The 14293-nt window shown below is 48.4% G+C and overlaps 1 protein-coding gene across 6 annotated transcripts in view; it reads left to right on the top strand.

Moving 5' to 3' along the window:
• Window positions 1-12896, top strand: part of TMCC1 (transmembrane and coiled-coil domain family 1) — a 130244-nt gene extending 117348 nt beyond the window's left edge. For 5 of the 6 annotated variants that reach the window (XM_026052651.1, XM_026052650.1, XM_026052655.1 and 2 more), the window contains 3 exons: window positions 1033-1967; window positions 8224-8359; window positions 11849-12896. In XM_026052651.1, the coding sequence (XP_025908436.1) occupies window positions 1033-1967; window positions 8224-8359; window positions 11849-12163 (1386 nt within the window). In that variant the 3' untranslated portion in view covers window positions 12164-12896. Of the gene's footprint in view, window positions 1-1032; window positions 1968-3570; window positions 4209-8223; window positions 8360-11848 lie in introns of those variants that run through there. The other variant, XM_026052653.1, reaches the window with a different exon arrangement.
• Window positions 12897-14293: the final 1397 nt, after the last annotated feature.

The raw sequence follows: 14293 nt of genomic DNA, 5'->3' as shown, positions 1-14293 counted from the left end.
CCGCGGCTCCTCCCCGGGGCGGACCGAGCTGGGCTGGGCTGGGCTGGGCCGGGCCGGGCCGGGCGCCCGCGGCTCCTCCCCGGGGCGGACCGAGCTGGGCTGGGCTGGGCCGGGCCGGGCGCTCGCGGCTCCTCCCCGGGGCGGGCCAGGTCGCAGCGCGGGCCCAGGTGGGCCGGTGTCCGCGGTGGAGCGATGCGGGCGAGCGGGCGCCATGCGCTGGGAGCGGCCGCCCCGCCGGGACAAGGTAGCGCGGACGGGCTGGGCTGGATTGGGACGGGGCGCGGGGGCCACATGGCCGGAGACGAGACCGCTCTGCAGAGGCAGTGGCGCCGGCACTGGGTGCTGGGGCCGCTAAGGCAGCAGCTGTCGCGAATTGCATCTGCCTTGGCTGGCGAGTTGCCGTGTTGGTCTCTGCATCCCTGTGCCCCGCGAGGCACCAGCCCTGCTGCTCCCTGCATCCCTGCTACTCCCTTCATCCCTGTTCCTTGCAAGACGCCTGCCCTGGCCAATACACCCACCAGCCCCTGAGCCTGCAGGGCTTGTTCTGTGTGCTGTGTTCTGCCTTCCTTACTATTTGTATCCTGGTGAGTTTTGCTTTTTTGCCGCTTTTGTGTAAAGAAGCAAACACTGGGAGTCGCTTCAGCTTGTCAGCTAACGTTTGGTGCGGATGCTCCCTGCTCTCACGGATGTCTCTACATTTCTACTCAGCTACTGATAGTCACATGTCAAAACTTCCCAGAACTTGGGCTCCCAAACCCTGGTTTCCTTCCTCCTTTCTGCTTGAATTTTCACTTGTTCAAGGCCAGTGGTCTTACTGGCTTGGGATATTACTTTTTCCTTAGCTTCCACTAGATGCTGGTAAAGCATGCATAGATCTATTTTGTGTGTGCGTGTTGAGGATTAAAGTTTATTTATGCAGAGGTTCCCTCTTGCAGACTTAGGCCCACTGGCAGGTGGGTCAGTAGGAGAAAGGAGGTGTCCACGCTCATGAAGCCCATGGTTGTACTCATGCTTGTCTCTCTCCTTGTCTAGATCGAGCGGTTGGAAGTCAGCAGCCTTGCCCAGACCTCCAGCGCGGTCGCCTCGAGCACTGATGGCAGCATCAACGCTGACTCCATTGATGGGACCCCAGACCCTCAGCGCACAAAAGTGGCCATCACTCACTTGCAGCAAAAGATCTTGAAGCTGACTGAGCAGATTAAAATCGAACAAACGGCCCGTGATAACAATGTGGCGGAGTACCTGAAACTGGCCAACAATGCTGACAAGCAGCAGAGCGCCCGTATCAAGCAAGTGTTTGAGAAGAAGAATCAGAAGTCAGCCCAGACCATCCTGCAGCTGCAGAAGAAACTAGAACATTACCACCGGAAGCTGCGAGAGATTGAGCAGAACGGGATCCCTCGGCAGCCGAAGGATGTGTTCAGGGATATGCATCAGGGGTTGAAGGATGTCGGAGCAAAGGTCACTGGCTTCAGCGAGGGTGTAGTAGACAGTGTTAAAGGTGGACTTTCTAGTTTCTCCCAAGCCACGCATTCCGCAGCCGGAGCTGTGGTTTCCAAACCTCGGGAGATTGCCTCTCTTATAAGGAACAAGTTTGGGAGTGCAGACAATATTGCTAACCTGAAAGATTCCTTAGAGGAAGGCCAGGAAGATGGGGCAGGAGGCAAGGCTCTAGGTGTTATTCAGAACTTTCAGTCAAGTCCAAAATATGGAAGTGAAGAGGATTGTTCCAGTGCCACGTCGGGCTCTGTGGGGGCCAACAGCACCACAGGGGCCCCTGTGGGAGCTTCTAGCTCCAAAACAAACACTCTGGATGTGCAGAGCTCAGGGTTTGATGCAATACTACATGAAATTCAAGAAATTCGAGAGACACAGGCAAGACTGGAAGAATCGTTCGAGGATCTGAAGGTTCGTTATCAGAGGGATTACTCATTAATAATGCAGACTCTGCAAGAGGAGCGGTACAGGTAAGTACTTTTTTACTTGTTTGCCATATTAAGTACTGCCAACTGTGCCACACCAGAGCCCTGGGCAGCATGTGGCAAGGCTGATTCGAATGAGTGATGAAGCTCCTTCTTAGTGTTCTCGCTACCTCACCTTCCTAACTTTGCCTATATAAATGCTGCTGACCCACTGCTCATCTCCCTTTTCTGCAGAGGGAAAAGTTATTTCTTAACCTTTCCAAGGTAAAAGAGCAAGCCAAAGAGAATTAAAAAGATGTCTCAAAGAACTGGGAGTACATTGATGCAGCTAGTGTTTTCTGCACCCTGCTTTTCCCTAGGAAAAGAAAGCCTGCAAGGTCTGGGACATGGCAGGAGAGTACATGCAGACAATATCTTGATTCTGCCTCCTCCAACACTCAGATTCACTTCTATCAGAGAAAGAAATATCTCACTTTTTCAGGGCTGTCCCCAGGCATGCTCTGGCCGCTACCAAAGCCAGGATGTACCGTGCCCTTCTGTTGCTCTGGAACAGCAAGAATTTAATGAAATGAGACTAACTACTAGTGGTATTCTTGTTCTGGAGGAGATAGGGTCTGGGAGCAGATGACCCCATATTTTAGTGAGTCTTGTCCTTACTGTGAGGAATGGAAAGGTGGTGGAGCTGCTGCGGTGCTACCGGTAGCTCATCTGATCATGGGGCTCCCCTGCGGGGGTTGCAGGGCTGCCTTCAGACAGCTGCTCAGCACACCGCAGTCTAAATGCCATGTGAGTCTCAAGCGGCACGATACGAACTTTGTGAGAAACACGAGGGACGCAGCTCCTTGCTCTGGGGTAGGACGGTGGTGTAGGAAGGGTCAGACAGAGGCCAGGCAGCACAGCGGGGGAGGCTCCACGCTGCCCTGGTGCAAAGGCTGGCACTGCGATGCTCTGCGTGCTGTGCCATTCACACAGCACAGAGCAGCCATGGGACTTCTCAGATGTGCTGGTGCCAAATTACTGAGAAGCGTATTTGGACAGACCTAGCCTACCCGGATCGTGTAAAGACAGCAAGCTCTCCATGTGCGTTGCAAGACTGGGTTGACAAAGACAGACCAACATGGCTTTGCAACGACCAGCTGCTCAGCTGACACCGGAGCCCACACAGCAGCTTTGGTTTTGTGGTTCCGCTGCCATGGAGTGAAGTGACATGGAGCAGAGCGGGTCTGGCGGCGGCTGCTGTTGGGTGTGTAGCTCGCAGAGCACGCACCATGAGGATGCACCATGCGCACGCACGGTGCACTGAGCGCCAGCGGGTGTGGTGGGACCTTGGCGGGAGTTGTTGGCTGGACAGGAGGGCTGTCCTGGACCCGTTCAGCAGGGTTCATGGAGTCTTCCCTCCTGTCCAATATAAAGGCATATGTTATACACCGTTTGCATCTACTGGCTGTTGCCTGCATGCAAGCCCAGAGCCCAACCGCTGCTTGMGGCAGCCTGGAGTACAAATGCTCCCCAGAGAAGCTGCATGTGACCTATAAACGTGTAAAACAGGTAGTGACTTAGACTCGCTGTTTGGGAAGTTGACATGAGTTAAAGGTGTGGCCTTTGCAGGAGCCTGGTTACACTGTGTTAAGTGCCATTGCCTCTACAGGTTTGCAGAGACGCGCAGGTATGCACGACCCGCAGAGAGCTCATGGATTAATCACAGAGAGGCAAATACCAACCTTGTTGCAGAAAACCAAGTTCATGCATGTCTTTAAAGCGCCATGAAGATAAAACCTAGCATCACCTTGAGATCGGGAGACCAAAGCAGGGAGGCTGGGTGCTGTGTCCAGGGCCATGGAGGGAGCTGCTGGCTCCTGGCCTGCCTGGACAGGCGGGCACCTGCTTCCCTCACTAGTGACCTGCTCTCTGCCTCCTGACGAAAACAGAAGCTGGGAATGGAGGTTGTGGTTTGGAGCTGGGAGGCTTGGGATTCAAATTAATCATAACTGGCCTTTAAAAGCTATAAATACCTCATACCCATGTTCTATTTCTGGGGAGCTTTGGAAAATGAGCACTGTGGAGCACTGTGTGCTGCTATCGCTTAAAAAAGGAAGTGTTTAGAGGAGCCTGTGCTGACTCCGTGTGTTATACCTGGCAGCTAGGGGAAAGCAGGCTTCACAGTGCTTCCTCGCACTTTGTTCTCTTCCTCTTTCTTAGCTTTTCTCCTTTTTGCAGACTCTGGTGTTTTCCGTTGTAGGCATTCCCCTCTGTCAGCTTGACTTGCCCTGCAGGTTTTCCATGACACAGGCAGCCTCCTTGCTCCCTTCCCCAGCTCCAGATCGTGCCATCAGTCAGCAGAGTGGCTGGGTGGGTGCTCAGCCTGCTCCGGGCCTGGTTCTCTCAGGGCCCCGGGGCGTCTGCGGGTGCGTCATCAGGAAGGAAGAGTCAGGCCCCAGCCGTCCTGGCGGCTCAAATAGCCCCCGGCTTATCTCATCAGCTGGAGGTGGCACTTGTTTACTGATAGAAGCAGGGACTTTCTGTGCTGCTGGACTAAATAAAGTTCCCAATGAGTATTTTCATGTTTCTTGTCCCTTTAGGAACCTCTTTGCACACATTGAAAGCATGAGCTCACATTTTTGAAATGCCGCCAGCCCAACGTTTGTTTTTTCCCAAACCAGCATCCTTGGAAAGTGCATTTAGATCTCCCATGTTCCTCTTTGCTAAAATCGATCAGCCCAAGTGCAAGAAGCTTTAGTTTTTATTTTACCTATTTTTGCTGTAGTCTAATTGTTGGATTTCTTCTTCTTTTTTTTTCTTTTTTCTTTTTTTTTTTCTTTTTTTTTTTTAAGATTAAACACACTAAACCTTTGAGATCCAGAATGGTGAAACGTGCTTTCTACAGTTTGCCAGGGCAAAGAAATCTGCATACTTAGTCAGAAGGATCCTCACCCAGGTGTGAAAGCACCAAAACATTCCTGCAAAGCTGTATCCTTCCAGCAGGGAAGGCTTCCAAGCTACAAGTACAGCATAAACACTGGCCTAGAGTGAGCTCTCTCCCTTGCGTGCACCTATATAGACTTGGAGTAAACTGCAAATAGATACTGCTTTTAGCTACTGCTCCAGAGTTGGAAGCAGTGTGTTCAGTAGCATAAAAACATATTTTGGATAACAGAAGTGAAAAAAAAAAGTTTCTATATGAAGTAGTTATTTTAAAACATATGATAAAAAAGAAGTCCATCCTGGAAGATGTGCTTGTAGAGAGAGGTCTTGGACTCAGTTCACTGCATGCTGTAAAGATCTTTCTGCTTCAGCTCAGGCAGCTTCTTCCTTTGTGAGAGCACTTGCTCAGTGCAGATAAAACAGTGTCACTGTCCTATCTTTGTCTTACATATGCTTGTTAGCTTTGCATTTTACAGCTCTTACTTTAAAATGCCCCAGGGCTCTTAAGAAGTGATATTGTCATTGTTGTTTTTCTTGACATTTTTCAGGTCAGTTCCCTGGCTCCCAAATAGCCTCAGCAAATGGGTGAAAATCTAACATGACTTTCCTGTTGTGTGTTTCCATATCGTGTGACTTAAGTGAGCACTCCAGTAGTGGGGGGGCGTCTCCGTTGCTCATGTCGTGCTACCTCTGATGCCAAGATACTTGTGGCGATGGTCACCGCTCCACAGAAAAGTTTTATGCTGCAGCTTGTTTATGTATACACCAGTAATTATAAGAGAAAATTTAATTTTAGCCAGTTAAAAAATAATTCTTAGGCTCTGATGAGGCATTTCAGTACCTGAACTAGAACTTGCCTCAGCTGAGGCCTGGCTGTTTTTACAGGTAGTATTAGTCTCTTGCATAGATGCTGTTGGGAGAGGGAAGTGAGAGTTAAGTCCTAACCCTCTTGGCTGGTATCTTACCCATTTTCTTTTTGCAGTACACCTGAATTAAATCTGAACCATCTCTTCTTCAGAAAGAAACAATTTCTGTATCTGTAACGCACATGAACTAATCTTAGCTTTTTGTATTGGAAAAGCAGTACAGAGGAACAGAGGGGAAAAAAGTGTTCTCTATAATGTGGATGAAGTGGCAAGGATGAAAAGAAGGTGAACAGAGGTTAAGTGATTTCTTTAGGGATTTCGTAACCCATCTCCGCACTGCCTCACGTGCCAGGAGCAGGCTGCGAAGCCCACGGGTTGTTCGTGGGTGCGCAGGAGACGGCGTTCAAGGGGCAGGGAGGCTCCGCGCAGCCAACGTGGCCATGGGTCGAGCTCCGAGCCCTGCGCTCGGGGCGGGAGGGCTGCAGCCGACGTCGGGCCAATTGTGTTGTGCTCAGACTGTTAAATGTACGGATTTGGAAGGTTGCCTTGTGCTTCCTGTAGATTGAGGTAGCATTGAAGTTATTAAAATATAATTGTTTGTTGTTAGAGAACAGGATTTAAGCTGCCTGGCAACAGCTGCTTTATGCAACGTGTTTATGTGGGAGGAGGGCAAAAGACATAATCAGGATATTTTCTGAAATGTTTAAGTTCCTTTTTTGTTTGATAAACCCATGGGAGAAAATTGAAATATATTAGCAAACTGAATATATTTGGTGTAATTTATGCTAAGATTGAGATTTTGAATTGATTTTGGTCCTGCTTTCTTGGTGGTTGGCAAGTTATTTTTTTTAAACAGGGTGGTAACAAATGGTAATAATAAATATCTGGGCTGCTTATTAGCCAGTCATCACATTGCAGTCGCTGTGTCTGCAGCTTTTGGTTCTTGGGAAACCATTATTTTTGTGTGTCCTGTTCTGCCCTGCTCCAGTTTCTGCAGCCCTTTCGGCACCTTTCTGGGCTGAGCTGTGAGCTGGGGGTTGTCCTGGTCTTGCTCCAGGTCACCACAGGTGCTGCTCACGGCTGGAGATTGCCATGCAGAGTCTGAGTCCTCTCCCGTAGTTCAAAGGAATACTTCACAGTGACCCAAAGGGAAAGTCTCTTCTGAATCTTCATTTAGAACAAAACCCCAGCCCATTTCCAAAGGCCAGCTTATTCCTTGGAATTCTGAACATTTAGTTGGTGAAGTACTGAACACTTTGGGAAAAATGGAAGTAGCCAAGTACCTCTTGGCTTTGCTAGTTTCAGAACTTATAATGAAACTCTAGTTAGTAGATAAGTATTGTTTATGCATTCTTTGTGTGTGTATACTTGTATAAATTAAAGTCATAGGGAGGAAGAGGGAAACTGAATTTGAAACAAGAAATTATATCTACATGCTGAATGCCCTATGGATTTCCCAGTTATTTGTGTCAAGGGTCAGATTACAAAGGCAATGCTGTTAAGCTTTTTCCATGCTGTTATCATGAGCAGACAACCAAGTGGTAAAACCCCAACGTCCAAGATAGCTCTATCCCTGCCTAAGTAACCATCAGGGCTGTCACGCGTAATGAACTAAGAATGAGAATCCGGTGGGGAAACTTAAGGGAAGATGCTGGTCTCGATTGTACCTAACTCAGCATTTGTGGCCCTTGGGCCAGTGGCTTCATTCATACTTGTGTTTACCTTTTGGAAGGAGTATATTTTCAAAGGTGTTCAAACATGGTTTGCTTGTAAAGCACTTAAAATTCTAAAAATGAAGAGCTACTTACTTATGGAAAATGTCCCTAGTGCATTTTGAAATTGCTACAGTAACATGAATCTATCATTGATATTAACTTAAAACTCTGTCAATGAGAGAAATACCTTTATCTTCCTTAGACTTACTCTGAGTTTTGTGCAACCCCTTTCCTCTGCACTGCTCCCAATGCGTTCACTGTTGATAAAACATTAGTCATGTGCCCTTCTTAAAAATAATATAAATAGTAAAGAAATCACTGTCATGCATCTGGCTTCACCTGTGAAGGACAAGCAGGACCATCCCACTCTCAGAGAGGCCAGCTGCATTGAAGTGTGGTGTCACTGTCATGCCTGCAGCTGTTGGGAGTGAAGGCCGAGTGCTTAGGAGTATATGGTGTTAGATGGGAGCTTAGTCCAGTTAAAAGTAATGAAAATAAAAAAAATCTGTCCCTAATTTGCTTCTTGATTGCTTATATCCCTTGAAGCTTGTCATTTAACCTCTCTGCGTGGTTTTCCCCTGTTGTAAAATAGGATTAACACCATTCCACCTAGTGGAAAGGTTTTCCGTATTTCCACATGAGGAAATCTGACGTTGTTTGTAAAGCATATAGGTGTAATATTTGAGCTCACCACACTAGTTTTCAAAAAAAATCAAAGCAAACGGAAAGTCATTGTTCTTTTGTTGCCAGTGTAATTTTACCTGTCTCTTCTCATAAAAGCTGTTATCCCATTTCTAGATGTGAAAGACTAGAAGATCAACTAAATGACCTGACTGAGCTCCATCAGAATGAGATCCTGAATTTAAAACAGGAACTGGCCAGCATGGAGGAGAAAATTGCCTATCAGTCCTATGAGCGAGCCCGGGACATCCAGGTGGGTCACAGAAGCGAGGACTCACGGCCTTTCTTTCACATGCTCTTTCAGTAACTACTCCTTTGCTTTTGAGATATTTCAGAATATTTCAGAATATTTCAGAATATTTAAGGTTGGAAGGGACCTCTACAGATCATCTAGTCCAACCTTCCTGCTCAAGCAGGCACRCCTAGAGCATGTGGCACAGGGTGGCATCCAGGCGGGTTTTGAAGACCTCCAGAGTAGGAGACTCCACAACCTCCCTGGGCAGCCTGTTCCACTGCTCTGTCACCCTAACAGTAAAGAAGTTGCTCCTCACCTGGAGACGGAACTTCTTATGCTTCAGTTTGTGGCCATTACCCCTCGTCCTATCGCTGGCCACCAGTGAGAACAGCCTGTCCCCTTCCTCCCTGCATTCTCCCTTCCTGAACTTATACATATTAATCATATCCCCTCTGAGCCGTCTCTTCTCCAGAGAAAACAGGCCCAGCTCACTCAGCCTCTCTTCATACGAGAGATGTTCCATTCCCTTAATCATCCTGGTTGCCCTTCTCTGGATCCTCTCCAGAAGCTCCACGTCCCTCCTATACTGGGGAGCCCAGAACTGAACACAGTGCTCCAGGTGCGGCCTCACCAGAGCTGAGTAGAGGGGCAGAAACACCTCCCTTGACCTGCTGGCAACACTCCTCCTGATGCAGGCCAGGATCCCATTGGCCTTCTTGGCCACGAGGGCACACTGCTCACTCATGGTTAACTTAGTGTCAACCAGGACTCCCAGGTCCCTCTCCATGGAGGTGCTTTCCAGCAGGTCCACCCCTAATCTGTACTGATGCCTGGGGTTACTCCTCCCCAGGTGCAGGACCCTGCACTTGTCCTTATTGAACCTCATGAGGTTCCTCTCTGCCCAGCTCTCCAGCCTGTCCAGGTCCCTCTGGATGGCAGCACAGCCCTCCGGAGTGTCGGCCACTCCACCCAGCTTGGTGTCATCCGCAAACTTGCTCAGGGTGCATTCCGTGCCCTCGTCCAGGTCATTGATAAACAAGTTGAACAGCACTGGGCCCAGTACTGACCCCTGGGGGACACCACTGGCCACAGGCCTCCAGCTGGACTCGGCCCCATTTATGACCACCCTCTGAGCTCTGCCATCCAGCCAGCCCTCGATCCACCGCACCGTGCACTCGTCTAGCCCACTCTCCCGGAGCTTCCGTATGAGGATGTTATGGGAGACAGTGTCAAAAGCCTTGCTGAAGTCAAGGTAGACAACATCCACGGCTCTCCCCTCATCCAGCCAGCCTGTCACCCCATCATAGAAGGCTATGAGGTTCGTCAGACATGACTTCCCCTTGGTGAATCCATGCTGACTGCTCCTCAGCAGCTTCTTCTCCGCCATGTGCCCGGAGATTCTCTCTAGGATGAACCGCTCCATCACCTTTCCAGGGACAGAGGTGAGGCTGACCGGCCTGTAATTGCCCGGCTCCTCCCTCTTGCCCTTTTTGAAGACTGGAGTGACGTTGACTCTCTTCCAGTCCTCGGGCACCTCCCCTGCTCTCCAGGACCTCTCAAGGATGATGGAGAGAGGCTGAGCAATAACCTCGGCCAGTTCCCTCAGCACTCTTGGGTGCATCCCATCTGGGCCCATAGATTTTTGAGTGTCCAATTTGCCTAAGTGATCCCTAACCCAATCCTTCTCAACCCGTGGAAGGTCTTCTTCTAGCCCATTTACATCTCTTCCCTTTGTGCCCTGCAGTTCATGGGGAGTCGTCTTAGCAGTAAAGACAGAGGCAAAGAAGAAGGCAAAGAGATACTTCGTTGTGTCAGTATTTGTTTTTAATCCCTTGACTTCACTGCACAACTGTACCTTAAGGATTTCTGAGAGACCTCTGTGCAGTGCCTGGCCCTCAGGGGTCTCTTGTAGGAACCTCCTTTGGGAGCAGGAGTGTGTGCACTCACGTGCAGGCACATTCATGTTGAGCGGGTCCTGGCACTTGCTCCACAGTAGGATTTTAAAATATATTACAGCACAATGGGAGCCTATACCCACCATTGGCACTGGCTATATTTAAAGATTTTTGTTTGGATTGGAAAATAATAAGCTTGACATTAAAAAACTTTTTTTTTTTACAGTAGTGTTCCCAATAAACTGATCTAGGGTGTGTTTGTCTGTCATTAATTTTAGAGCAGTCACCACAGATGCCTAAGGAAAAAATGGTAGTTGGCTTTGTGTATCCACTGCATGGGGTCAGGAAACAGATCATTCTGTTGGCTTTGCCCAAATAAGGAGCTGTTCTTCAGAGTGAAATTTCCCCTAGTATGTGAAAGTCCAAGGCTGTTGGATAAGGGTTATAAAGCTGGAGGGGACTCCACAGACCCGGAAGGAGCCAGAGCCCCTGGGACATGATCTGAGCAGTAGCTAAACTTTGTAAAGGCCAATTCAGAAATCTATCATCTATCTTCTGCTTTAAATCCTTGTTGATGTCAGTTTTAGGAGGCATCTCAGTTTGATAGCTGGCTTGAGGTATTTATAGCTTGAGCTGGGAGTTGTAGGTCAAAGTTCTTGCTCTTTCCTCCCCCCGAAGGCGCTGCAGCCAGGTGATTTCCTCTGGAGACAAAGCAGGCTTTTTGTTTTTGGCAGCCTTAGAGATCCAGCTGCAAGTTGAGTTGATTCAGTGACCTTTCAGGTTCCTGCTGCTAGAACAGGCTCATCAGTTTTACCTGTTTTTTCAAGTAATATAACTAAAGAGAAGCCCTCATGTTTCATGGGTCTCCACAGACATTATGCAACAGCAGAGAAATGCAACAGGTGACAGTGACCTTTAAGTTAAGGTTAAAATAAATCAGTGTCTGGGGACAGCGGTGCCATGGCCTCTGATAGAGTAAACAGCAGATTTTTGCTTTGGGGAGTGTTGCAATATTTGAATTTTGTTCTCCTTTCTAACTTAACAGAACAGGAAGAAGTAAGATAGAAAGCTTAAATTGAAATGGGTGTTCTCAGTAGATTTTTTTWAAATTATTTTTCACTTTATGATTCAGCACTTTTCATGTAACCTTACAAATTAAGACAGACTCAGTGCTGCTGAGGGAAAAGTGAATGTTAAGTTTCCTTACATGAAACACAAGAGGTGAGAGCTGCTGGAGAGCACTGCGAGGAGGGGCACACGCCCTCGCCGGTCCCTGAAAGCGCAGCGCAGCAAGCTCTGGGCACGGCGCTGGGCACGGGGAGGCCGCTGCCTGCCGAGGGGCCTCAGTGTCCTTGTCCCTCGGTCCCCAGAGGAGAGGAAGGGGGTAAGCTCTGAGGTGACCCTGTGCATGCACAGGCCACTGAGGGCGAGCGGCAGCCAGCGTGTCCCCTCCCGCCTCGTGGAGCTCTCACGTGCAAGCCAGGGCCCTGCTCCTCGTGCTGCCTAAGCGAGCGGCCCGGCTCCCTGTGTGCAGGGGCCAGCCAGCAGCTCGGGGCRCAGCGCGCGGCGCAGCCCCAGGGCTGTGGCAACGGGCTGTGTGTTCTGCCCACAGGAGGCTCTGGAGGCCTGCCAGACCCGCATCTCCAAGATGGAGCTGCAGCAGCAGCAGCAGCAGGTGGTGCAGCTGGAGGGGCTGGAGAACGCCACGGCCAGGAACCTGCTGGGCAAGTTCATCAACATCCTCCTGGCCGTCATGGCTGTCCTCCTGGTCTTCGTCTCCACCGTGGCCAACTGCGTCGTGCCCCTCATGAAGACTCGCAATAGGACGTTCAGCACTTTATTCATAGTGGTTTTCATTGCCTTTCTGTGGAAGCACTGGGACGCCATTACGGGCTACTTGGAACGGTTCTTGTCCCCCCCTAGATGATGGCGCGAGGAGTCGCTGCGTCGCCCTCCCGGCGCCCGCGGGCGCGAGCGTGGCAAAGATTAGTCAGCAGCTATTGCGCTGAAGTTTTAAAGTGTCCGAGTGAATTTGTTTACATTTAGAATAACAGTTTTTCTCTGCGAGACGCATTGCAATAGTATTTTTTAGATTTTATTCAAGAACTCTTTTTGGTGAGAATCCTGGATAATTTTTATGTAGCATGGTTCTCTTTGGATGCAAATCTTAATTCTTCAAAGTGTACAAAAGAAATAAATAAAATACACAAATTTGGAGCATACCAATGGGCTATTTAAATTGTGGCTTGAACTGCTGTACTTAACCTGTCAGGAAGAGGAAAACGTGGTTAGCTTAAAATGAGCAAAGCTAAATCTAGCGCACAGCCGTAAGTGAAGGCACCACAGCAAACCGGTAACACTAAGCTTTTACTGTGAAGTCTGCTCACATTCCATGCCCAAATCTATGGGTTCAGAGTGGTTTCTTTCCTTAACGGAGAAAAGCAACATATGGATTTCTCTCCCAACTCAGCACCTGGGTTTGCCATTTGTGCTAACCTGACTTACAGTAGTTTCCTATAAGGCTGGTTAACTTTGCTGAGCATATGAGATGGAAGCCTCATGCCATACACAGTAACTGCACAGTTGTGCTACAGTATTTTGAAGTAGTCCTTTAAATACTTGTCTTTAAACAGAAGCCCTTGGTCGCACTTTTGAGGTTTTTTTTATATATGTATATTCACAGATTAAAAAAAATCCAAACAGCATACTTGAAGAGTGTAATACTCAAACTCTCAGTGCTTCCTTATTGTTTCTAATAGGATTTTTTATTATAATTATTATTATTATTATTGGGGTTTTTTTGGAAGGGATTTGGGAGGGTCATTATTTTTTTTTCCTTTTAAATAAAGAAGTGATGTTTTTAAATGAAGAAATGCGTGAATAATTGTGAGCCGTCTTGTCCTGAAACAGTTTTGAGGAGGGCAGAGAGTAGTTTCTAGCACCAGCCTGTCTGGAGTGCAGTGCTGTTCATAGGCCATGTTTCTGTCCTCCTGTGCATGCAGATGCAGCATCATAAAAACCATCTATCTACACAGTTTGTCATGCATTTTTTAATCTTTTTTTCCAGATGTGAGGGAAAATATATTTGTATTTCTCATGTCCAGATCTCTCATTCTTGGCCTCTGGATGAAAACAAGGAATTTCTCTTCATCCCTTCCCAGGGAAAAGACAGATTCTTCTGAAGAAAGAAATACTGAATTGACAGTCCACTTTAAGGAATGATTCTCTCGGAAATATCCCTGATGTAGTTTTAAAATAATCGTCTAAAAAGTGAAGCCAAAGTTTTCCTACTATCACTCTGGTCAGAGTGTCTGCATGTCTGCCGAGATCCTTGTCGCCGTGTCCACGTAGTGAGGCAGAGGCAGCGCCCTTCCCTTCCACGCGCAGGCCCTGCTTGGCATAGGCACCGCATCGCAGCACTAAGGGCAAGTGCAGCTCGCGCGGCCCAGCAACACGCTGTTGCGGGTGACCCATCTCTGCTGGTCACCAGCCTTCGTGCCTGAGGAACATGGGTTCTCTTGGGTTTTTTTAACAGGTGGAACATCTCTTTCCACTCTAGCAAAGACAAGTTCAGTTTCCGTGTGAATGAAATCCAAAAAGACTCCTGGAATCTCTTTTTTTGCACCATTTGTGGTGGTTAGTTAGATCCTGCTCTTTTCCTTCCTTCCAGGCTTAAGTTCCATCTAGGAACCAAATGTTCCCCAAGTGACCTAGAATAGTTGAGAGCATACACAAATGTCTGTGATGCAAAAGTTCCGKGGATATAGATGGAAGCCTAGGAGTTTATGCTGTGATGGAACTCTGGGCCCTGAGAAATTTTCCCAAAATCGGTTAACACTCTTGAAGGTCTTTGGATGGCTGGCAGAGACAAGGTCTCCACTACCCAACCATCCTTCCTTTGAAGAGTCTGTGTTGTTTCCATCACCAGAGCTCTGTCTTGAAACTCAGGTACCCCATCTCCCCAGGGATCTCAGCGCACCTCCCTTTGCCTCCCATGCACTGATCTGCTCCTGTCCTCATTACAATACAAATTGCCAATTGCAACTGACTCAAGCCA

Source organism: Nothoprocta perdicaria, unplaced genomic scaffold (assembly GCF_003342845.1).
Source record: "Nothoprocta perdicaria isolate Ctin4 unplaced genomic scaffold, notPer1 scaffold_9, whole genome shotgun sequence".
NCBI classification, from domain to species: Eukaryota; Metazoa; Chordata; class Aves; order Tinamiformes; family Tinamidae; genus Nothoprocta; species Nothoprocta perdicaria.
Note: the sequence above shows the minus strand (reverse complement) of the source record. Positions and strands in the feature narration are given on the sequence as shown.